General features: G+C 42.4%; 1 protein-coding gene across 4 annotated transcripts; it reads left to right on the forward strand.

Annotated features, from left to right (window-relative positions):
• Nucleotides 1-1862: 1862 nt before the first annotated feature.
• Nucleotides 1863-13884, forward strand: MSANTD3 (Myb/SANT DNA binding domain containing 3). 4 transcript variants are annotated; one of them, XM_061448981.1, is made up of 4 exons: nt 1863-2593; nt 10814-11117; nt 11211-11256; nt 13112-13884. In XM_061448981.1, the coding sequence occupies exons 2-4, from the start codon at nt 10845-10847 to the stop codon at nt 13519-13521; spliced, it is 729 nt and encodes a 242-aa protein (XP_061304965.1). In that variant the 5' UTR covers nt 1863-2593; nt 10814-10844; the 3' UTR covers nt 13522-13884. The 4 variants fall into 4 exon arrangements, with proteins under 4 accessions (XP_061304965.1, XP_061304962.1, XP_061304963.1 ...); XM_061448978.1 differs by having other exon boundaries at nt 10814-11256; XM_061448979.1 differs by having other exon boundaries at nt 1863-2195; nt 10814-11256.
• Nucleotides 13885-26527: the final 12643 nt, after the last annotated feature.

The following is a 26527-nucleotide window of genomic DNA, read 5'->3' on the forward strand; positions in this document are numbered from 1 at the left end:
CTATTGTTAAATAAATCTGTAAAATCTGACAAAAGTTGTATTCAAAAACGGATCTTACCGCCTTGTGTTTGAATCCTAAGAAGTGAGTCTGCAAGTTTAATGCAGAAGCACACCAGATTTTGCAAACCTAGGATAAAAAGAAGTATTTCTAGCACTGCACAAAAGCAACAGAAAAAAATACCTCTAATGTCAAACCAAAACAAATCTGCTATAGACATGTCAGTATACGTAAATTTGAAAAAGTACTGTTTCTCCAAAGACAAACTAAAGCAGCTTCTAGAACTTTTCTCTATAAGGCTCCAAGACAGTGGAATGAAAAGGAATCTCCACATCACACAAAAATCTCAGAGTCTCCAGAACCCTGTGGCTCTCTTATAGCATATTTTTGTGTTGATAAGTAAAAATAGATCCAAGATCTTCCTCACACACTATCAACCAAATCTGAACCAGGGGCTCAGTATAATTGTGACACACCAGTACACCGGCCTGCGATGAGCCAGTTCTCCTTAGTGCTGCATCCATTCTCACACACTTACTCTGATTAGTTTGGGGCCTGCCTCACTCACATGCATGTGAAGTTTTCTAATCACAGATGGTTTATGCCTGGGCTGGCTCAGAACAGGAGCAGATTAGGTTTAAATTTATGTGAATGAACAAAGGCAGCCCAAATATTTTCTCCTCCTCTAAAAACACCCCAAGATGCTAAAAAGCAACAGTGATAAACCCAGGAACATAAATTAGGATATTAACTCTGACCAGAAGCTGCAGTTTAATCTTCTACTTTAAAATAACACCTTTATTTAGAAACATAATAGTAACATTAATTTCCATTTAGTAAGTTAGTTCCTGGCACACATCCAAGTAAAACATGACCAAAAAAGCAAAGTGAGATCAATTCTAGTGCTATTTATCAATTTCACTCAAGGAAAATAATAATAATAATAGTAATAAAGTTCACACTTGATTTAGTCGAACTTTGTTCTACCAAAATTACTTTGTATTAGTTACAATTTTCAGTGAGGAATACTTAACATTGCAGTAAAAGGAGTTTACTTGCTTCTTTATCTCAGCATTAGTGTCCATATTTGATCTTTAGATGATGAGGCAACCCTAGGAAAATAGAAAAAAGGATTGCAAGCTATTGTTTTAAATTCAGAAAACCACTCATATTCTTGCTCCACCTATTTAAGGGTCATGTCTATGCCAATTTTAATTTGTGCCTCGCTTGCAGTTGCATTTAATGTTTAAATCTCCAGGCCAACGATCATATTTTTAATTTAGAGGAAAAATACAACACGGAAGAAACAATCTTCTCCCAGAGTTTCCCTCAGGGAAGACAAAGCCACCAGAAGATTACACAAGCCCCAAAACAAAACTATTTGGAACTATTTCAAGCTTCCCTTTTCTTTCCTGGGATTGAAAGGCGCGGAGCATGGACTGGAACAGATGACATACAGCCAGGCATGCAGAGCCCAAAGTCCGCCTTTGGAAAAGGAACACGATGTGGGCTGTGAAGAAAAGTACGCTCCCACCCTGGAGTGGGGCAGGGTCGGGCGGGAAGAAGGGCAAAGCGAATACAAGCGAATGAAGGCCCGCGAATACAAGCGCTGAAGAAGCGCCTCGGCCCCTGTCCCATCCTTGGAGCTGGCCCAGCACGCCGCCCGCAGCGGCCCTACCGATCCCGCCAGATCTGCCGGTGAGGGGACGAGCACCTGCTCGGGCAAGGAACCGAGGAGAAGATAGGGGCCGTCGCTGCACCCTGCTCACCCCAGCCCTGCAGCGGGCAGCAGCCGGATGGAGCCGGCACCCAGCGGCCACCGCTGCTCCCCCTCACGCCGCCACCGCACCGGCCTCTTACCGCCAGCCCGCGACTCCCCGCTCCTCCTCAGGCACCCGCGGAGGTGAGGGGCTGAGGGACAGCCCGCACGGCCACCCGCCGCCAAGGTGCCCAACCACCACCGCCGCCGGCAGCGGGGCCCGGGGCGTACCGGGCGGGCAGGAACTGCGTCACGCACGGCGCGGAAGGGACGCGAGAGCCCAGGCCCCGGGGACGGGACGGCAACGAGAACCGGGAGCTCAGAGGGAAGGAGGGGACGGGGGAGCCACCCCTCAGCGCAGCACCCACGACCCGCCTCCATCAGCCCCATGTGCCACTGGGGGCGCTGGCGCTCACGCTCCGGCGGGCACTGTCGGAGGTAAAGCCCGAGCTGGCGCCTTCTGCCTCCCCACCGGGACGGGCGCGGTCAGAGATCCCCACCCGCTCCGCACTAGGAGGTGTGGGGTGCCGCGCTAGAGACGTGCGGCCCGGGAGCTCCGCCCGCGGGCCGCGTCAGGTGCAAACGGGGCTGCCCACCCCCTTCCTGGCGGCTGGCGGGTGATCGCACATCGCTCCCCGGAGCACGCACACCACACCAGGCACACACCCCGCGGGCCAGCTCCTCTGCACCTGGGGGCACAGGGTCTCCCGGGGCCTTTCCTTCCCGCGGCACGGCGGGAGAGGCCGGTGCTGCACCGCCTGTGCTCTGAAGAGGCGGAAATCCATCGCGGGGTTTGCGGGGAGCTGAAGGAGCGCCAGCGACCTGCCGGCGAGGAGGTGAGGCAGGCAGGCCCGGCCGCCAGCGGGGGGAGGAGAGGAGAGGAGGGAAGCTGAACCGAGCCGATCCGAGCCGGCGGTAGCAGCTCTCGGCGGCGCTTTGTTCGGAGCACGGAGAAGGCGGGTGCTGCAGGGTGGGGTTGTCCCCGCTCCGCGGTCGCCGGGAGTCAGCGCGGCCGCCGGCCGTTCCCCTGCCGCGGCAGATGTCCCTGAGCCCGCGCCGCAGCCTGTATGCCCGCCCTGGGAGGAGCGGCCGCCTTTGTGGAGCCGGGACCTGCTTTGCTTTCTCGTTCAGGAGGAGCTAGCGAGGAAACAGAACCCAGCTCGAGTTAATGTGGGAGAAGTTCGGGTGCAGGAGAGTCTGGTAGGATTCCTGTTTATGCCTATTTTTGATCAATTTCAGACAGTCATTGCAAATAACAACCTGCGTCCATTACCTTTCTCTGCACAAACTGCTTTGGATGCCCTCCATAGGTAGCGGGATGACCGGCTTAAAATAAGCTACGTGCATGTGTATGTAATATAATATTATACGTACCTTTAAAAAATACATTTGCCTGTGTATGTCCGTGAAATTTGCCGGGAGAAATTAAAGCGAAGTACTGTTATTTTTTTACTAATAGATTATTTTGTTCATTTGCTGGATGATGCATTATAACTATTAATTTATGTTAAAACGGAGGGAGTGGAAAACATCCAAAGAGGTTTGGGGGGGGGGGGGGGGGGGTGTGTTATCTGATTATATGTAACACAATTGCCATATAGATCCCATTCATACTTGTAATATGCACCTAATTACCTAGTGATTTCAAGTCTCGAGGTAGACAGGGTCAGGCCTGGAATGCTCTGATGGAAGCTCTGTGAGGAAAACCTAACATTTGAGGAGGGAGAACACTGTTTACTGCTGGTTCTAGCATTCAAATGAAATATAAACCTGTTGTTGTGACTGGTTTGGGTCACTGCATTTCCATGTCTTTTTTCCACCCTCAAACACTGGATGTAAAGGGCAGAATTATGATTTTTAGTGCTGTTAACTACTGACTATGCTTAAAGCTTCATCTGTAGTTTAACTTAGATAAATAAATCTTCTTTTTTGTTTTTTTTTCTCAATCCTTAACTAATTCTTGTACTAATCCTTTTGCCTTTGGTAAATTAATTCTGCTTTCATACCATAAGTCACCACAGTTTGCTAGCAAACTGTTTTCTCTGGGTTCAGTTAGTGTGAACTTCACATTTAGGTTAAGTCTTCCATCATAGCTTCACATTTCTTATACCTAAACAATACTTCAGGGACTAAAAATGCTCACACATGGCCATCTGAAGTGATTTGTTTTTTTCCCCCTACACGGACTTCTTTGCACTGGTTTGAGTTTAGGTGCATGTTTAGGTGTGTGCAAGCAAAATAATACATATATATAACGCAGCTATGAGCATCTGCTCTGCTTCACTTGTGTAATCTTTTTTTCCAAGATATTTTTCCAGGAGACCACAGCACATCCCTTATAGTCGTTAAAAGAAGAATGCCACACAACATTTCAAAGTAAAAATAAGGAGTTGAGAGATATTATTGTTATTTTAAAGCAGTAAGAGTTTGTGTGAGAGAGCAAGTACTTTGGACAGTGATTTGTTATAAGGCAAGTTGTGAATTGAGCTATGCCAGGAGAAGACATCTGGGATAAAGTACTTTCTTACTGTGCATATCTTAGAGCTTGGGCACCTGTAAGAGTGGGAGAAGCCTCCCATTCTTTATTTTTTAGAATTTACTACACAACTGTTCTCATGTGCCTACACATTCCCAAATCAATCTCGTTTCCTGCATAACTGGTAGACACTGAGCTTTCATTTCAGCACAGCTTCCTACATACTGATTTATATCCTGGGCATATGTCATGGAAGGATCTTTTAGCCTTAAAATGGAAATTGTTTCGGCTTAGAATCATAAAATGGTTTGGGTTAGAAAGGACTTTAAGATAGAATCATAGAACAGTTAGGGTTGGAAAGGACCTTAAGATCATCTAGTTCCAGCTCCCCTGTCATGGGCAGGGACACCTCACACTAAACCATGTCACCCAAGACTCTGTCCAACCTAGCCTTGAACATCACCAGGGATGGGGTGTTCACAACATCCTTTGGCAACCCATTCCAGTGCCTCACCACCCTCACAGTAAAGAACTTCTTCCTTATATCTAACCTGAACGTCCCCTCTTTTAGTTAAAATCCATTTCCCCCTTGTCCTGTTACTACAGTCCCTGATGAAGAGTCCCTCCCCAGCATCCTTATAGGCCCCATTCAGATACTGGAAGGCTGCTGTGAGGTCTCCATGCAGCCTTCTCTTCTCCAGGCTGAATAGCCCCAACTTTCTCAGTCTGTCTTCATACGAGAGGTGCTCCTGCTCCCTGATCATCCTCATGGCTCTTCTCTGGACTTGTTCCAACAGTTGCATGTCCTTTTTATGTTGAGGACACCAGAACTGCACACAGTACTCCAAGTGAGGTCTCATGAGAGCAGAGTAAAGGGGCAGGATCACCTCCTTCGACCTGCTGGTCACGCTCCTTTTGATGCAGCCCAGGATACGGTTGGCTTTCTGGGCTGCAAGTGCACACTGCCGGCTCATGTTCATTTTCTCATCGACCAGCACCTCCAAGTCCTTCTCTGCAGGGCTGCTCTGAATCTCTTCTCTGCCCAACCTGTAGCTGTGCCTGGGGTTGCTCCGACCCAGGTGTAGGACCTTGCACTTGGCATGGTTAAACTTCATGAGGTTGGCATCAGCCCACCTCATAAGCGTGTCAAGGTCCCTCTGGATGGCATTCCTTCCCTCCAGTGTATTGACTGAACCACACAGCTTGGTGTCATCGGCAAACTTGCTGAGGGCGCACTCAATCCCACTGTCCCATGTCACCGACAAAGTCGTTGAACAAGACCAGTCCCAATGCCAATCCCTGAGGGACACCACTCGTTACTGGTCTCCAGCTGGACACTGAGCCATTGACCACAACTCTTTGTGTGCAGCCATCCAGCCAGTTCTTTATCCAGTGAGTGGTCCATCCATCAAATTGATGTCTCTCCAATTTAGAGACAAGGATGTTGTGTGGGACAGTGTCGAACGCTTTACACAAGCCCAGGTAGATGACATCAACTGCTCTGCCCCTGTCCATCAGTTCCATAGCCCCATCATAGAAGGCCACCAAATTGGTCAGGCAGGATTTCCCCTTAGTGAAGCCATGCTGGCTGTCACCAAGCACCTTGTTGTTTTTCATGTGCCTTAACACGCCTTCCAGGAGAATACTCCAAGACCCTGCCCTGCACAGAGGTGAGTCTGGTCTGTGGCTCCCTGACTACCGCGCCTCACCTTTGCCCGCTCTGCTCCCCATGCTCTGGGCCGCTCAAGCTCCATGGGCCGCGTTTTCCCCTCTCAGGGCGGTGCTGTCCCTCCTGGCACGGCCCCCTGTGAGTCCCTGCTTGCCTCAGCGGAGCTGCCGGCACGTGGGCAAGGCTCATGGAGGGCTCGAGGCTCCCTTGGTGGCTCTCACTGCTCGGAAGTGAGGCTCCTGGAAGCAGTGTTTTCCCTCTCTCTGGGATTGAAGTCTCCTCTCTGGAGCCACTCACCTCGGCAAATGACCCAGGTGAGTAGCTTTATGAGAGCCTTTTCTCATATTCTGCATAGGAGAAGGTGATTGATATGTATAAAGAGAAAGAGGTGAATATAAATACATGGTGGTGTTTTGCTGCAACTTCTCAGTATTCTAAGTTCGCTGGCATCTCAGAGTGCTTTCTGTGCAGCAATTGAGAATGGGCTTAATGTATTGAAGCAAGCAGGCTAAGCATGTAAGAGCTTGAAAAACATCTTCAAGAACTCATTTCTTCTGTGTAGTAAGTGCATTAAACTGCTTTCACTTGTTCTTGAGTTCTTTTATGCATCCTAGGTCAGAGTCCTGGCTTTTTCGTGGAAAAGACACATGTGCAGTGTTGTATGTGTAGGAAAAATAATAGGAATGTAGGGGAAGGAAAGACTGATATATTGTATTCTTCTCAGAGTAGGATCTACGTTTCTTTTCTTAAATGTACAGTATTTAAGCTTATGAATTGGGATCTTAGATGATACCTGTCAGGGTCCAATTGGAGAAAACTGCAGTGCCAGACCCTGTTTCAGTTCATGTTCCCAAGAGTGAAATTAAGACTTAAACAAGGTCAAGTACTGTAATTGTTGAGTTGGTTTGTTGCAAAAAGACAATTATTATAAAAAAGAGAAATTATTGTGATAAAGGGGATAGTGATAGGACACATTGGAAAAAGGATGGAAATGAAGCAAGAATTTGGGGTGCAGAGAGAGTCACCACTGTGGATTCAGCGGTGTTCCAGGGCACCGTTGTCATATGTGGTGGGAGTTCTGCAGGGTTTGTAGTCGCTGTTGGAGCACAGTGTCCCCAGAGAGTCTGTAGTAGTCTTTGGAGGTGGGTGTCCTCATGGAGGTATCGTTCTAGAGTCATCCTCGTGGCAATGGCTCCTCTTCGTAATTACGTTTTGCCCCTTTTATAATGAGTTGGGGGGGAGTACCTCTCTTCTTCATGTCATATATTACATGTTTCTGGTAGACCAGTTCCCTTGGTCTTGCAGCCAGCTCTTCAACTGCATGTTGTGTGGGATAATGGACAATTCTTCACACCAATGGACAAGGGTCTTAGCTCTTTCCCACTCATCCCTCAGGCAATGGATGGTGGAGTCCCATTTCAGCTCCTCACACCCTTCTCCCACGTAGTGGACTTATCTCAACTCCTCCCACCCATCTCTGAGACAATGGATTGGTGGAATTCCATCTCAGCTTCTCATACCAATCTTTGAGACAATGGAAAGTGGAGTCTGATTTCAGATCAGTCTCTCATTATACCACAGTAAAAAATAATAGCAATAAATGATAGTGTGGTATGAAAGTGATACTTAAGGGTTTGGTGTGGCTCCATCCATGAAAGATGAGCTTTTCTTCTAGTACATAGGTTGTAAATATATATGAATTCATATTTGGAAATGCTTTAAATATTTACTGGTATCACTTGATCTCTGCCAGTCTGCTTAACTAAATATTTAGCACCTCAAATCCAGAATTCCCAGTATGATTGTTGATTTGGAGAAAACTCCAGGAACAAACTCTCCAACAAAGTTTCAAGTTGACAAGCAGGTATTCTTTATTGCGGCGCCAGAAAGCATGGGAGATAGCTCCTCCTAACGTGTATCACCGTATTGCTACACAGGCCATCCTTATATAGTCACTGGGCCGACATACATATTCATGAGGCTACACATGAATTACATCATCTTCCAGAAAGTGATGGTGGTCTTTGAGGGCCATTTACTTCTTCCAACAGTCTTTATAACTTCTATCAGTCTTTGAAGCACCAGCTTAATTAACATTACAGACATAGCAATCATCCCATCCTTCTACTTATCAGTTAGTTTAACTGCTCCCATCCTGGACATCTGCTAGTCCCAGATGCTCCCCATCCCCAGGTTCTGTTTTTCTATTCTGCTTTTCTTACACTTTTTGTACTAAGGGTCCTAAGGACTGAAAACTATGTCAACTACCTTCAAGCACTGCAGTTATTTTCCATTACAAAGCCATCAAACTTACCATTACTTAGAACTGATTACATTTTGTGCTTTTATGCCTCCTTGTCTCAGGGTCATAAGCTGTTGAACCTTATGACTTGCTGGTGGGACTGCTTTCCATCCTGTTTGTCAGTGAAACCTGTTAAGACAGGTTGAACCATCAATATTTAGTCCAAAAAAAATTCGTTTCAGCAGCTGTCCAAAGCAGCTCAATGGTTTGAAATGGTACAGTAAGTACATTTACCATACAATGGTGAAATAGATTAGTAAATAGAGTCTATTTCGTTATAGGTCTCTCCTATTTTGCATGCTTTGGGAGCTGTTTCATTGAGCAGAGTTCCTGGTTTTCATCATCTCCTGCTAGGATGTCCATTTTCTGACTTTTTGGCTAGCTTGAAAATTTATTTTTCTATTTAAGGACTTTCTGAAGCAGATGTTCTCTTCTGTTAGACCTAGACATTATAATTGGTATGTGAGACTTTCAAGTTTTTTACATACACTTACTTTGTTCTGTGATATTATAGGTGTTTAAGAATTCCTGTCACCAATATGTGGGGTGATTAAGTTTTCACAGAGGATAATAAATAACTTGATATAGTGTGATGGAGGAAATGCTTGATCAGAGAGCCAGTTCCTTCCACAGGGACCCAGCTCTTTTCCTTCTTCCAGCTTTTTCTTTCTTGTAAGAAAATAAGCAAGCTGTTCTATGAACAGTGCAGATAATAAACTCTGGTTTTCTATGAATCTTTCCCTTTGCCCCTAAATCCTGTCTGCTGATCCCAGCTCTCCCATATCCTCATGACACCTGCTTTTGGTAAGAGACAACAGAACTGTGACTAGCCAGGAACTGCACAGGTGCTGCTGTCTGGTCAGTACATGGTCACTGGTGATTACCTAGTTGAGCAGTGGCAGAAAGTACAAACTTAGTGTTTGCTGCTTTTTCAGTAGGGGTCAACTTAGCTACTGCTACTGACTTAACATAATTAATGTAAACTCGGACTATTACTTATTTCTATTCACTTTGTTACAGTTTTGCTATTCTGGACTTTGTCCTACTGCCTCTTCTATTCTTTGACTCCTTTGTTTTGCTGGGGTTTGTCACATGTTATGGGCTACTTGAGAAAGCTTCTGTTCTGATATGTCAGAGTTGGGTTCTCATTTTGATGTCAGCTTGTCTGTTAGCTTTCTTTGTAAATATAAGTAGTCACTTTCACAGAAGCAAGTGGAAATAACTAAGTATCAAGACATTTGGAGGAAAGGAGTTGCAAGGATGGTATGAAGAGAGTGATGGTGCAGTGCAGTTAAGTAAAAACTAATATTGGAAGGAGGAAATTTCATAGCGGTATCTATTGCATCTTCAAGTAACGTTGTGAGGGAAGTAGTGGAAACAATGGGCAAAATACATTTTGGGAAGATTCTTTTTGGGGAGTCCGAGACTGTGAGCATTATGGTCCAGTTACCACATATGTTTCATCTCTGAGTTTTATGATTAAAACCAGAAGAAATATGACCTGAGATAGCTTTGCTTTTCCCCATTTTCTACATAATTATCCACAAGTTTCTGTACAAAATGTGAAAGTAATTTGGGATACACAGTTATAGTAGGATGGAATGGGGAAAGAATTGTGGAAAGATAGAATAAAAGCTACATTTTACAGCACAATCGTATGTTAATAATTCAAGGAAGCACTCTTCATTTTTTTTTTATTTTTTCCTAAGAATTTCCAGATATCATCTACCCTTTTCTTACTGACTGAGTAAGTCTGGGACTTACGCAGTTGTTAACATGGTGTAAGTAATATGGAAGTGGCTGTATTGAGTGAGGCCAGAACTCTTTTTAGCCTGGTTGTTAATTCCGGAGAGGGACCAGCAGTGCAAGCATAAGGAAGAGTGCCACACACTGAGTCAGCAGTGAAGGGCGAAGGACCTGTACCTTCAGAGTGGTTAGTTTCTGTAATTAATTCATGTCTCGCAACCAGTCAAGATCCTGCTGCCTATTGCATGTCAGTCACGGAGGGCTGAGCAGAAGGGAGAACCAAACCAACAGGAGACTTTAAAAATAGAACTTCCTACTATCATTTCTTATACAACTTTCAAGTACAATGGAGGGAGGGGAGAAGTTATATGCAGTCAGCAAGGGCAGAAGAGGGTCCTTTCTGTATGAAAGGAAACACACACATGCTGAAGGTGGCTTCAGACTTAAACCTGAGGCTATAAAGTGATGGATTTCAGAACTTGTTCTACAGTTCAGGGCTTTGAGAACTCTGGGTGTAAAAAAGTGCAATGAGCAGGAACACAAGTTATTAAAAAGAAGTTACTAATTAAATTGGATACTGTGTATTTGGTATCAAGATAAATTGTAACAAAGAAGAAGATTCTCATTATGGTATACTCTTGACTGTGTAGCTTCTAAAATGGTAATAGAAAATAGCTTATAATTACACTATGTCTTACCTAAATATTTCGTTATGTTCTCTAGAACTACTCACAAGCTATTCTAGAAAATGAAGTGTATTAGAAGCAGAAGCTATGTTTAGGTGTTATTTGTTGAAACACGGTTTCCTGATATTGTAACCAGTCTAATTTGTTTGTTTTTTGCTTTCAACCTTGTCTTCATAGGATTTTTGGCTTCTTGGAGAAACAATAGAAAATGCAAAACGAAATAATAAAGCCTGCTAAATACTTCTCAGAAGTGGAGAAGAGTGTGCTGCTTGCATTAGTTGAAAAATACAAATATGTGCTTGAGTGTAAAAAAAGTGATGCAAGAACTATTGCTCTGAAGCAACGTACCTGGCAAGCACTAGCTCATGAATATAATTCGCAGCCCAGTGTATCACTGCGAGACTTCAAACAGTTAAAGAAATGCTGGGAAAATATCAAGGCACGGACAAAAAAGATAATGGCACATGAAAGGCGGGAGAAGGTAAAAAGAAGTGTTAGTCCACTTATAAGTTCTCACATCATAGGGAAAGAGAAGATTGCCAGCATAATGCCTGAGCAAATGTACTTTTTGCAGAGCCCACCAGAAGATTCTGAATATCAGCCTGATGCTTCTAGTCAAGGTATAAATGTTACTGTAATGTTGCAAGTAGTATTGTTTTCTATGTGATTTTGCCATGGATTTGCTTTCAGGAGTCTAATCTCTCCACTTAGCTGCAACTGCTGGTTATAGAAGAGTAATTTCAGAGCTATGATATTATAAGACTGTGTATTTCCCTAGGCCCCCAGGAGTTAAAGTGAGGTTTTACTCAATTCTTTTTCATCAGTTTTTGACATACAGAATCAACTAGGTTGGAAATGACCTTTAAGATCAAGCCCAACCATTCCCCCAGCACTGCCAAGGCCGCCACTAAACCATGTCACTACGGGCCTTATCTACACAGGTTTTTGAACACAGACTGTTCCAATGCCTGAACACCCTTTCCAGTAAAGAAATTTTCCCTAATATCCAATCTTAAACCTCCCCCAGCACAGCTTGAGGCCATTACCGCTTATTCTATCACTTGTTATTTGGGAGAAGAGACTCACCACCACCTTACTACAGCCTCCTTTCAGGTAGTTGTAGAGGGCGATAGTCCTCCCTGAGCCTTCTCCAGACTAAACAACCCCCGTTCCTTCAGCCGCTCCTCATCAGACTTCCACTGCATCTCCCTTCGACGGGGAAGCAACAAAGGACCACCCGACTCCGGTATTTCCTTGCACCCGGGGAAGCGAGAAGCCCGCCCGCTCCAGGCGGCGTGGCGGGGTCTCTCTGCGCCCCTCAGGCAGACAGGACTGTGGTACTCACGGGGCGGCCAGGATGAGCTGCGCCACGGCGGGGACGCCGCCGTCCGTCTGCTGGGTGTAGTGGGTGAGGTGTGGTGTCGAGCCGGTCCGCCTTTAGAGCAGGCATGCCGGCAGCGCGGCGGCCCCGCTCCTGCCCAGCTCCACCAGCAGCCCGCCGGCCGCACCACGCAGCCTCACCTGCATCGAGGGCAGGTGAATGATACACACTGAGCTCCCTGTAGATCTTCCTTCCTTTGTTTTCCAGGACTTTTAGAATACGTAGAGCCGTATTTCACACTGCAGTCCACATTGGAGAATGGCCTTTCTACAAAAGGTCAGCACTACATTCTTTGCTTGGCAAGCACACAGAGAAGGAATAATCCAAAACCAGAAAGGGAGGGTGGCTACAGTGGTTTCTCACAAACTTTATTATGTCAGGATCACACATAGAAGACTGTTTTTGCTCAAAAGACAACAGTAACTACATTGGTAGATAACTTTCTTACAACATCCCTTTCCTAATTGTATTTACTATAAGTAGCCGTCAGGATTTGTAAAGGAGTGTATTTTGAGACCCTTACTGGCAATGGTAACTTTTTTATTCCATGAGTTGTTTCTTTTATTTCAGAAGAATTGGTAGAACTGTCACAAAGTTAGAAAAGTGTCATTTTTTCCTAAAAATATTCACCACTGTGTTTGCAACGTGTGCGGTAGTGATAAGGAAGGAATAAGTAGTATTCTTCCTCATATTCCCTCAGCCTCTTGCTATTCGTGTTGATACAGCTCTTTACCTGACACTCAGATCTTTCATAAAAGATCTGAGTCACTCACAGATTTAGCTTAAACAGCTGCCTTAAGCTTCAGCTCCAGGCTCAGCCACTTAAATTTAGGCGTTCACTTATAAATGTCTGTGTTCACTTTAGTATTCTGAGCTCCTGTTACAGCCATGGGTGGAGGTCTGTCAACAGAGTCCGGAGTGGTTCAGTCAGACCACTGTGCCCTTAATATTCTGTAACAGAATGCAGTGACTCCTGTACTATGGCACAGAAGCACTAAGTTTAGATGCATACACTACTAACTATGCTATCACAGGCTTGTGTTTCCTGAGGGAGGAGGAATACTAAAATGCTTTTTTCCTCTTCTGTTTTGCAGAGTCATTTGTTGTCTCAAATAGAGAACTTTGTGATGAAGACAAAGAGCTGGTACATTTCCCAGTATGTGAAGGTACCTCCCAATCTGAGCCTTCGTGTTCTGATGTCAGAATAGCAGCAGATAAGAACTACAGAAGTAAAGCATCTCAGGAAAGTGCTCTGAAAAAGATGCATGAGGAAGAACATCATCAGCAAATGTCAATTTTGCAACTACAGTTAATCCAAATGAATGAAGTTCATGTGGCAAAAATACAGCAAATAGAAAGAGAGTGTGAGATGGCTGAAGAAGAACACAGGATAAAAATGGAAGTGCTAAATAAAAAGAAAATGTATTGGGAGAGAAAACTGCAGACCATCACAAAAGAATGGCCTGTATCATCTTTTAACAGACCCTTTCCTAATTCACCTTAGAACATAGGCAGAGTCAGTCTGATTGAGCACATTAATGAGTAATGCACACTGGAAAGAGGGTTTTTTAATGTGAATGTACAGTGAGTGACAGGATAGCTGCCTGGCTGATAGTGAGCACACTTTGACTCTTAATGTTTAGAGAAACAGTGGTAGAGTCCACCAAGGGGAAAACTAAATTGTTCATTTGTAGGTAGTTCTGATTTGTTTAACTGTCAGACATGCACAGTGTTCTAAAATGTCAACAGATTTTTCCCCTCTCAGAATACCATAACATACTTTTGAAATTTAAGGTACTCTAGGTATGCTTACGTTGGGTGTTCCTGAGAAAATGTAACAGCTTTAAACATGAGGTTATAATGTTTATTTTGTTTTCTATCTCTTCCTGTCTACCATTTCCCAAACAAAGACAAAGGTTGGAGTTGCTCTCTGCTATTGAGACAAAAGATGATTGACAGATATTGGCTGGATTGTTATGCTGGGGCTTAGGAAAAAAAAACCAACAAACTAGTTAAAACAGTTCATAACTTATTCTTCCTAGAAGATGTGAAAATGAAGTAAGTAGCAAAAGGACCACTGAGCTCTTTGCTTATGAAGAACAGTAGATTTTCGATCTGGCTGGCTGATTGAGAGAATGGTTGTAGACTGGCCCTCCAGCCTTGACCCATAAGAAGTTGGAAAGAAGGTGACTTCTTCCTCAGAAGCCATTGTGCTTGTCCTTTCTTTTCCAGGCCCACCCTGTATTCAAGTAGAATACCAAACTAGGAGTCTCCTGCTGCTGCTAGTGCTGTGTGCTTTCCACCTGGAGTCATTCTGAGAACAAGAGCTTTTTAACAATTCATAAAGCTCTTCAAATGTAGTGAACCAGCCAGTCCATTGACAAAGTCTCCCTCTGTCTCCCTTTGCAGTACTTGATGGCATAGCAGCTTCCTTGAGTGTTCCAGCCTCTCTCTAGCTAGAAGGACTAAGACTCTCCCTCTTTTCCTTCACATGGGGTGGGAAGCAGTTCAAGGGAATCATTCCTGTTTTGGAGCACTGTTCTGTTTTGTTCTGTTCTGCTTGTTAGTGCTGTGTTTCTTGCCTTTGCTGTCAGTGAGGGATGATAGACATAGAATCATAGAATAGTTAGGGTTGGAAAGGACCTTGAGATCATCTAGTTCCAACCCCCTGCCGTTGACAGTGACACCACACAGTAAACCATGTCACCCAAGACATCATCCAGCTTGGCCTTGAACACTGCCAACGATGGAGCGTTCACAGCTTCCTTGGGCAACCCATTCCAGTGCCTCACCACCCTCTCACAGTAAAGAACTTCTTCCCTGTATCTAACCTGTACTTCCCCTATTTAAGTTTAAACCCATTCCCCTTTGTCCTAGCACTATAGTCCCTAATGAAGAGTCTCTCCCCAGCATCCCTATAGGCCCCCTTCAGATACTAGAAGGCTGCTATGAGGTCATGCAGCCTTCTTTTCTCCAGGCTGACCAGCCCTAACTTTCTCAGCCTGTCTTCATATAGGAGGTGCTCCAGCACCCTGATCATCTTCGTGGCCCTCCTCTGGACTTGCTCCAGCAGTTCTGTGTCCTTCTTATGTTGGAGGCACCAGAACTGCACGCGGTTTGCAAGTGGTGTCTCACAAGAGCAGAGTAGAGGGGCAGAATCACCTCCTTCGACCTGCTGGTCACGCGCCTTTTGATGCAGCCCAGGATACAGTTGGCTTTCTGGGCTGCAAGCGCACACTGAAGCCAGCTCATGTTCATTTTCTCATCAACCAACACCCCCAAGTCCTTCTCCACAGGGCTGCTCTGAATCTCTTCTCTGCCCACCCTGTAGCTGTGCCTGGGATTGCTCCAACCCAGATGTAGAACCTTGCACTTGACTTGGTTGAACTTCATGAGGTTGGCATTGGCCCACCTCTCAAGCCTGTCAAGGCTCCTTTGGTTGGACCTTACATGATTTATATGAAAACATTCACATGTAAGTCCCCACAAAGTTTGGGGGCCCAGAATAGTAGATGATAGGAAAGCACAAATAAAGATAATCCTTCCCCAGACAATCATTTAGTCTAGAGGAGCAAGGGTTAAGAAAACATGAAATACAGAACTCCCCAAAGATTTGTAAGAAATTCTGATGTACAAAAAGCTGTTTTACAGGAAGATGTACAACAACCATTTGAAGCAGTGAGAAAAATGAACAAAAATGTTAATTGAAAAACCTGAGTATCCCATTATTCAATAAAGTATTTCCACATCATGATTCATGTGAGCAAGTCCATACCGTAAGCAACATATTCAGATTGGAGCATATTACAAAGCATTTATTCGCAATTACACTCCCATCTTTTCCCTGGATGTTCTTTCTGATGGAGTGAGTTTCTTTTGGTATTGGGGTTTGGGTTTGGGTTGGGTTTTTTTCTCCTGTGTTTCTTTTTTGAACTGCTTTCCCTGCTGGTGATTGATCTTTGCAAGCACTGCCGTTATCAACCGCAGTACTCACTGTGGTTAACGCTGTTGGAGGGTTGTTCCCTTCAACATACACCAGCAATTGCAATGATTTATTACAACTTCTTTTATATGACAGAGAAAAAAATTCATGGAGCTGCAGCAAGATCAGAAAAATAGGCCATGTATGAAACCTGAAGACAGATCTTTTTGACAGCAAACTCAGTTTTCTTATAAACCTGCTGCATGAAGGAAGCACAGGACTTCCAAAGCAGGATGTCATTATGGACACTTTTTTCCTGCTGAATGGAAACACTGTTGGAAGGTATAGTAACAGCAGAGGCAAATAAAAAGAAGTAAACTGGAGTGAGGACCTTTTTGTTCTGAAGTTGCATTCTGTGGTCTGGAAGATGACTCAGTTGTTTGAGTGGTTATGACAATTGTTGAAGCACCATCCAGAAAAAAAGGAAAGACATTTGTCTTAACTAATGATGGAATTCCTTCCACACTGCTTCTAAGTGAAAGTAATTTGAAGCTATGAGATTGAAACCATCAATGTTGAGCTGTCAAAAACTGATGAACGGAGACAATTTCAGCACTGTGAAGAGAGCAAAAACAGAGACTGTGTGGGTCCAGATAGCTCTCTGAGAAGGTATGAAATAGTCCAGGGAGAATCTCATTAGGTGTGAGATAAAGGTAGTTTTGACTCCTAGAAGTTACTCATAAAAGATTGTTTTATTTTTTTATTGAAAAATAATTTTTAATGTGCATGTTTTCAGACTGTATTAGGTGGACAATGCCTTGCATTTTGGTATATATTCTTATTCTGAGACCAAAAGTTACAGTTCTTAGGCTGAACAACAGACCCTTTTAATTCAGCTTCTATTTGAAAGAAAGAAGATCACAGGAGGAAAATCAGAGCCAAGATGAAGACATGAAAGAAAGAATGATCAGTACATAAGTAAAGGAAGAATGGGAATGTCACACCTAAAACAAACAATGCAAGATGCTTTTGTGGTACAGGTGATGGATGACTTACCAGTGACACAGGCTTTTGCTTTCCCATCTGCGGTTGACTTTTGTTTGCTGTAAGGTTGGGTGATAGACACAGAAAAATGTAAAAGATCAACAAGATGAAGTAATGTGTCTCCTTGACAGGTTTCAACTTCTCCATCTAGAGGCTTTACAAAATGATTGGTGTGGTACAGTTTAAATGACTTGAGAAATGTGGCTTTTACCATTTATTATTTTTGCAATTATTTTCACCAGTATTAAGATTCATCTTTCCTTTTGTTTGACTTTTCTTGTATATAATATAGCCATCTCAGACAGTATGTCCATTTGTTCCTCTCCCTGTTTTCTAGCTTACGTCATTCAAATACTTTCACATAATTGTGTTTTCCTGTTAACTATTTTCCCACAGATAAAATACAGCAGTATTTTAAGAAGAACATGCCTGTTCTTCTTCTCTGGACTTGTTATACAAGTTGTTGGCAAGAATGAACTTAAAAGATGGACTGGGCAAAATGATCCCTGCTTAAGTCTGTATGAAAAATATATACCAGACATGTGGTGGCCATTGTTCTCAGCCTCTATGTGTTTATAAAGAGAAACTATCACCTTCTAGGCAAGGTGTGGGAAATTCCTTTATGCTTCCCAAATTGACATGTGCCTGGCTCCAAGTGTTGTCTCTCCTTGGAGATCATCTAACTTGTTATCTAGTATAATCTTTCGTATTGATTTTTTCACTCCTGTATTTCTTGCTTCTGTCAGTGTTTACCCCCTTTTTTGAACCAGCAATATGAGCAGGGAATTTCAGGCAGAGCTATGTGTTTTGCTCTTTCCTTTCTCTTGCCCAGAATGCCTATATCACAGTATTTGAGCATGAAATGGGTGCTCTTCAGTCATCATCTTCCCCTTCCACAGAAAGTGTGGTTAGTTAGCCTTTTCTACACAGCTGCCCATACGTTCTGGACTCAGTGCACAGACTAGGAAATGTATTAGAGGAGTTCGAAGAAAGGTTAGTATAGAGGAAGGTCTATATAGGGAAAAGCACTTTCTCTGTTCCATAGCCATGTAATTCTGGGAGGATAGCCTGTGACCACAAAGTCATACATCAGGACCAGAGCTAATTTATAAATCCTTGGGGTTCTGCAGAGGTTACGTTTGGGGTTTCTTAATGACAAAGTTCCTTCTTTCTATGTAGTCGAAGAGTTTCAGTGTAAGATTTGCGCGCATGTTTCCTCAAATTGACACAGAAATAACACATCCATCCTGCAATCTATTAGCCTACTTCTTTCAGTGCCCAGACTGCTCTATCACAGGAGCAAGGGATCTTGCTGCTTGCTGTAAAGCCTCTCTGTGGTGCTCCTTCCTACACTGCAGAGATGTGTTTAGGCAGGGCTGAAAGACAGAGCCAGCCATTGCTCAGAGTAGCAGTCCTCACAGGGCAGGTGAAGTTGGTGTGGCCAGAGAAAGAAGGGTGGTTCAGGGCTACCCTTTTCTGAGTTATATCACACATAGTGCAGCTGAGGACGTTGTCCTGAGTCTTGTTTGATAATCATTTATCTTTGTGTGTTTCCAATACCAAATTTTAGCAGTCTCCCAAGGATCTGTATGATTACATAGGTGTATTTTAATATTATTCTGCAGACTTTTGTTTCTGCTGGTTATTGTTAGGGTGCCTTTTACAATGTGTCCTCTTCTTCTTCCCCACTTGCATTATAATGCTGCCAGTTTAATTCTGGATTGATATGGTCACAGTCTACAGGTTGTACATAGTCTGTATAACTCCACATTCACGCAGTATCACATTTTCAGGTATTTTTTTCTTGAGGACATTGAAACTGCTACACATTTCTATACTGTTACTTGGTGGGTAGGGGAATTACAAGTGAATCTTAAAATAACATTTTGCACAAGTAGTCCTATGATTTCGTACTTTGAGCCGGCTTGTTCGAAGCTGGTTTTGTAAGACTGACGCATCTTAGTTGTTTTCATAAGATAATTGCCTGTTTTTTCACTTTATTTTTGTTTCTTTGCAAAGCAGCTGACTCTAAACCCACACATCATCACTCTTCCTGAACTCTGTCTCTAGTTAGATATTCAAAAATGTTTCCGTGCAAATTAGGTACTAATGTGTACTAAAATTAATACATCCAGGCTAATGAAATAAACCAAGTAATGAGATGATAGGATAATATGCAGTGACTGTTAATTTAATCTAATAAACATTACAGAGGACAGCTCTGTACATTTGTTTAAAAGAAAATAAACAATTTGTTACCATATACAAGAATAGGATAATTACATATTTTTACAGTGAAAGCAAGCAGCAATCTCTGTTTCCAGTATCCCAGTATCTGTGCTGCTGATTTACAAGGGATTTTGTGTCTTAGATATCTTTTAATTTTTATTTTTTGTTTGGTAATGGAATTACTTAAAACAGTTTGATTCTCTTCTATGTAAAGAAAGTGCACATAGAAATGAGGACAGGTTTCTGGGCCTAAACCAAGAGCAATAAAATAGAAACATCCTAGCTGTGGCTCTGAACATTTTACTATTCTGATGGTGAAGGGATTGAACATCCCACAACATCATCAGTCACGTTAATAACACTGAAAAAACTGAAAAAGCTGGTGTGGTTTTCAGAGCAAGTCAGAAGTGAAGACAGCTCTTAGCTGTCCCAAGAAGTCATGTATGGCAAACAATTCCCCCACATGGTATTCACTTTCCCTGAATACTCCTTCCTTTGAAACACATCTATCATACCTTTCACAGCTCCAAGTGCCTGACAATAAGAAAAGTAGCTGTGTCAAGCAGGAATACTGCCATTTATTAGACCTCACTCTTTATTACACTGAAGTTGGACAATTATCTGAGACTGCATTATCCAGACACACATGCTATGCACTGAGGAAAGGCACGTGAAATTCGTCCAGCACGTAGTGGCCAAATGCCGTAGGCGGCACAACAAGGAAAAAGAAAAGGTTTTCCACCACGTGTCTGGGGGTTATAAAACTGTTACATTCATGAGGGCATGTGGATGCATCTAAGTGGATGGTCAACCTCTTCAGCAGTAAGAATCAAAAAGTATTTTTGCTCAATTTTCTAGTTCATCCTAGTCCGGATTTCCCAATATATCAAAACAGCCGCAAGACAAAAACAACAGGGAAAATAAATAAATAAATAAGCAGCCAAAATAGCTAGAAACAATCTGTTGCCTTCCTGATGAAGAGCTGACTAGATAAAAAGCTACACTATATGTATCTATATATATTTAAATCTAGGGAAATAACTCTAACAGAAATAAAGCAGGATAGATTTTTAGATTGTCCCTATTTAATTTATGTGGGTTACAGAGCTTTTTTAATGTTGATTGAGATTGTTTTCCTTTTGTTAGTCCAGCTGCAGAATAGTTGTGTGATTCAGTTTCTGAAAAAAAAATGTTAGAGCACCTCATTAATCAAATTTGTTTGGCAAGAGAGTAGAAGTAGGTTTGTATTTAGCACAACTTGAGATTGATTGTACTCCACAAGTCTTCAGATATTTCTTCTCAGATATAACAGGCTGGTTTTGGACAGCCCTGAATCTGGAACTAGCATTATACACCAATTTAGTACTAATTCATTATTTATATGGCACAAACAAGGTGACTTCTAAGCTTCTCAAGCTATATTATTTGGTCACATACAAATCCCTTCCCCTTTCTTAGAATTATGCCCTAAAATTGTGTACTAAGCCACAAATGGACCAGCTGAATCACCCATATAAATTCCTATTGCACATTCTGTATTACAGAATAATGCAGGGAAGAAAGCTCCTGTTCCTGTTTGATTGTGGAATTTTGAAGTTTTGACGTGTTACTCTCACTAAAGCTTTGCTAAAATTTGTTTTGTGTTCCCACAGAACCGCCCTTCAACCCATTGAGCTGTGTGGCTCTATAGCTTTTGGATACCAAGCCTATGGACTGTAAAAGTTGGAATTGATACATACATGATAAATACTATTTATTTGAAATAGATCTTGTAAATGCTCTCACATACTGAGACTCTGAAAAGTCCAAATTAGGGAGGTGATGTGATGGATTTGGTATTTAAACTGGGCAGGGATTTTGGCAGGCTGGGAGTTATCAGTGCTGACCTAGTAAGAGAGGTTCAGCCTCTGCTTAAGAAATAATAATGTCCAATCCAAATATTGCCTCACCTCCAAGTTTCCATCTAAAATGAAGTGTAATGAGAAGTCCTTGCCAAATAAAGCATCATTAGTTTCTAAAATGCACTTGTTTTGCTTTCAGTTACTGGCTTGCATGAATGTTTTGAGGCTAGACTGGGCTTTATCTTGCACTCTGTTGGTGGCTGATAGAATTTGAAGAACACTTCCCATACTGATTCTGTCCTGTTTCTCTTGAATGCAATATTCCTACTTGGATGTGCTGAGCCGTGTGGTGATGCCAGCTGGACCACGGTGAGGGTCTCACCTTCTCAAGTTGTCTAGCACTGACTCGTTTCAACTTTTCCAATTCCGAAATCAGTGGTGGTGGATGAATTTGAATAAAAACTGAGGGGCTTTGGCCAGTGGGAACAACCATCATTGCTAACTGTGTCACTGAGGTGCCTTGTCATACTGATAAGGTGACAAATTTAGAGGTATAATCACTGAATGACTGCAATAGTACTTTGTCTTAACCAATCACAACATTGTCTTCTGGGGTGAATCTTGCTTTTACTCCTCTTGCAGACATACACTTATTGCTTACTTCCAGTTTATACTTCCACCACCCCACGGGCTTGAGAGATAGGTGTGAGTCTCTGTTCTCATTCTGCTCCAAGTACCACAGCTACCAACACGCTTCTGTAAATCCAGCACGAATGCACTGTCATGGTGCCAGCCTGCGAAAATCACGCATGAGAAAAGACTAGCTTAAACTTAAGCCCTTCAGTTACACACAGCACAGATATAGGTGGCTCAAGCCTTATCACACATCAAACTCAAGCACACATCCTATCATGACTTAAAACACAAGCATGGACATAGTAACAGCAGTGGAGTACTTCGGAAATCTATAAAAATTACTTTAGGAGTAAGAAATTGATTTTTTTTAATTGTTATATATTAAAATCTTCCAAATTATGGACCAGGTTAAAATTATGCGCTGTCAGTGCTGAGCTACCAAGAGCAATAAATTAACACAGGTTAAGCCTGACAGATTCAGTTCTTGGTTAGGATTTGGTTAACTGGTGCTGTTATATCACACAGGCATGCTCTCACCTTTGTTTCTCATAAAATCTTTGCTGCTTCCATCAAATTAGTTCACATGCTTAATTAAAAAAAGTAAAGCTAACTATGTTAATCCATCCCCGGTTAGATATATACATAAATTCAACCAAACTAATACAGAGATATTCCATTCTATTCTACTTTCCAAAGAACTAGAAAGCATAGCCCTAATCATACCTTTCTTTTTGTGGTTGTGTTTCTGAACTTCCAGACACAAGATGTACAATCTGTTTTACCACCAACTAGCATCCAGCAGCACAAACGTAGTTACAGGGCCTGTTTTTCAGAGGTACTGACCCACTCTCTTCAGCAGGGGTTGTGGCAAGTCAAGACTTTGGGGTCAAAATGGGCTCTAGTAACCATGGATGGGATTTTTAACAAGGCACGTTGGTTACACTTTCCAATCCCACCAATTTCCAGGGAGTACTGGAGCCACACTTCCCTTGGGCATCTTTGGTATTTCCAACCTATGCAACTAGGAGGGAAAATATTAGATTTTGCTCATCAAGAGCAATCACATAATGGTTTTCTTTAACATCTTTTCTTCCTGTGATTTTTGAGTGACTCATATTGCTAAGTGAGTAAGAAACTTTTGTTTCCAAAAATTCATGCAATTTAATAGAAATATTTTTACAATACCCAAGAAGCAAAAACACTTGAAGGCATAATTTGTTTCCAAATGTGTTATTGCCATCTCCGCTGGTACAACCATCTTTTAATGGCACATCATGTTGGCCATGTTTTGAGAAGTCTCACTGGCCAGGTTTTTAAAAGTCTTGTCTTTCCAATGGGAAAAAGTGACTTCCACTTAAATTTGGTAATGACCCAGGGTATTAATTGAGATTGTTCTGTGAGGTTCTCTCTCTCTTATCACTTTTTCTTATACAGCGGAATCTTCCTTTATTTTGCATGTATATTTTGCCCATACTGGAATTGCACCTGAATTCCTTTGGTCAGGGAGACTGCAAGGATCCTCTGAAAACTTCTGAAAGTGATAATCTTTCCATGTGTGTTCAGGGGGCTCAGGATTACTGCAGTCTAAGTGCAGAGGCACTGAACATGGGACCTCTAAAATATTGCCAGCACAAGAGTTTGAGAATCTCAAGGAGACACTTGGAGCTAGGAACCCCTCTTTGGCATTTTTGTATAAATGGTCAAATAATTAGGAATCCATTCTTTCTTTACACTGTGTTGTATTTGTTATGTGGCATTAGATTCTGTTGTATTTCAACAATATATAAATTTACATGGTGCTGTGTTTGTGCTTATAGTCAGCATCTACAATGGAACTACTAGTTCAGTACTGGGCTATTTATTATAAGATACTTGAAAATGTACACTCTCCTTCTGATATGAAATATTTTATTGGAGTATTTAGATGTTATCTCTCTTAGTCTTTGCCTTTTATTAGTGACAGTTTCTGGGTAATTGCACTAAAAACTGTCCATTATTTAAGGTCCCCTTTTTAGCCAAATGGTAGCCTCTAGGCTTCTCTGATTTTCCTAGCATGGCATCAGCCTCAGTCATCTCACCTGTTGTAAAGTGTTGGATTAGTATTTTAGTGCCTCAAACACCACCAAAGCTGGTTCTGCCACACACACAAGTAGCTTCTGGAATTGCACCTTTAAGCAGGCCTTTTTTTTTTTTTTTGTTACTGTTGTTTTTAATTGATAAATAGTGCTCACATTATAGTTTGACTCTCTAAGGAGTTCACAGTTTTTCCAAGTCCTTAGTAATGTGACGAATGGGGTTTTTGTTATCTTTACTGTGTAGCTAAGTTTCATAGCAAATTCTTTGTTTTTTCTACAAAAACAGTGAGTAAAAGGAGACAAAAGTAGGGTCCTAAGATGCATAGTTCCTGATGGTTGGAGATGTGTGAAATGCAACCAAAAATACCACTGGAGGAAGAGATTCGATAATTATCAAAGTGAGGGGAATCTACTGTATGTCTGGAACTCACAGCATCTATAATAAGGATGACTAACTGTACGTTTTAGTGCCTTGTCTCTTGTAAAATGTTTAATCATCAATTACTAAACATGAATAATTAATAATTTCTGAGAAAATGTATCTAAATATTGTTAATAGGAGCTGTGTATTCACAGAAAAGTCAATAAATCATCAACTATTGTTATGCATTAATTAGACAAGATTTTTAGCCTCCATTCTTTCAGTTGTTTTCAGATAGTGTCATATAATTTGCACACAACTGTGCTATTTCTGTCTTTTAAACTAAACTCCACTCAACTGCACATAACAGAGAAACCTTTTCAGTTGTGCTGTCAAATTTTGTGAGAGAAAGTGCTATTTGTGAGACCCATTGTACATATTCTCCACAGAGCTTTATATTCTGATTGATTAATGCTGCTACAGTCATAGGTTCCTCTGAAGTGTTCATCCTGTAGGTCTATTGAGTAAGTAAGGTTTGAACCTGAGTTAAGCACTAGTAGTTTGCTTCTGGACAGCCTCTGTCAGGCACTGATGAGCAATAAAAACTATTGGGTTCCTGTTAAAAGTATCTTAATGATACTGGTTCAGATTCTTTGTGGAATCTTTGCATGTAATATCTTTCAGTGGATTTTTCTTGCATAAATCTGTCCAAGATCTTTCTGAACCTATGTAAACTATCAGTAAATGTGTTCCACAGCTGAGATATATGTAGAGTGAAGAAATACCTTCCTTTATTTGTCCTGAAGCCAATTTCTGTTGGTTTAGCTTGCTGCCCTATTTCTCCGTATAGAACATTGATTTAGAAGCTCATAGATCTTAAGAAGGGTTCAAATCAGATAAGGGTCAGAATAGCTCATTCAGTTGGTTTCCCTTACATCAACATAAGGTTGCTTTTTAATTGTTATAGAAAAATATCAGTTAATTTCTTCCAGTGCATTTGATCAGAAGTTAACAAATACTTTCATGACATCTGAAAGAAAAAAAGAAAGGGCAGCATAATTACATAGAAAAGTAGAGATGGAACTTCACTTTTATAGTTTTCAAGCAGCCACTTCTCATTTCAAAATAAGGTTGCTTCCTTTCTTTGCTAACTCATTTTCAATAGGAAAGAATAGTTCTACCAAGTTAAAAAAGCCTTTCTGCTAGATGGTTGCTTTTGACCAGCAGGATGCTCCTGAAATCATTTAATCTTCCTGAATACTTCCAGAATGGGACCACAGGACAGTGGAAGATGTGTACCTGAAGGCTCCTGTCTGCAACTTCACTTTTGCCACAGCTGATTCCTGCCCAGAAATGACAAGAATTATGATAAAAGAGGTAACTCACTGATAAAAAGCACATGCACATCAATAAACACTTCAGTCTAACATGATATATGAAAATTAAACAGTCCAAATTAAATGACCTAAAACCTGCTTAACTGACAGGCATAAAACTGCTTGAGAAGCAGTTGTTGGCCAAAGCTTTCTCTAGAGAAGTTACACAGGTATTGGTAGCAGGAATAATCTTGAAGGAAATGTGCAAGTCATCACTCCCATTTATAGTTAGTACCAAGTTTGCCAAAAGGGTACTGATAAGGCAGAGACATGACATGGCCTGGCTTATTCTATGGGATGGGGCAGTTCACAAAAGCACCTCAATGCAAACACAAATTTCTGTATTTGGAACTGAAGCAAAGAGGTCTAAAGGGAGGAGCAGTCACCCTCAGCAGTGGTGCTTCTGGATTACCAGGGCATGGGCTCCTGAGGGCATGCACCTGCAAAGAGGATTAAAGTGAAACAGGGATGGTGGCAAGAGATGAAAGTGATACCTCCCCATGTAGCCCTGGGGAATCCAACAGCAAAACACAGTTGGACCTCACGCCTATGCTTTACACCAATGTTAAAACTGAATAGGTAAGAGTGCTGATATGAGCCGTAAAGTGGTTTCTTGTACCAGCCATCTTAATGGGAGCAGTCTTTGGCCTATAAAAAAGAATTTGGTAAAGAGGCATGATCTGAGTGCATACCAATTCCCCTTAGGAGTACCAAAGGTGCAGAAGGGTGTTTTAATGGAGAAGAAAAGCGCTCTAGCAGAGTAAGCCTGAGATTTAGCAGTACAAACAGTAATGAGTGGTCAGCTGTTGGGAGAAGAACCACCACAGGTGACTACGGCTGGTGGCTAGGGCTGCTTCTCGCTTCGAGACCAGCTGCCCTTCTCGGCGGTGCTATAACTCAGTTATAGACTCGTTCAGAGGCAGCGGGTGGCAGAGAGCGAAACGCGGGCCCCGGGGGACGTGCAGGACAACGGGACACCTCGGGCCGCCCCGAGACCTGCCCGCGCCCTCCAGCGGGCGGCAGCCG

This window comes from Pezoporus flaviventris, unplaced genomic scaffold, assembly GCF_033815535.1.
Source record: "Pezoporus flaviventris isolate CSIRO_AGI_PZ_B2104156 unplaced genomic scaffold, CSIRO_AGI_Pfla_v1 ptg000007l, whole genome shotgun sequence".
NCBI lineage: Eukaryota > Metazoa > Chordata > Aves > Psittaciformes > Psittacidae > Pezoporus > Pezoporus flaviventris.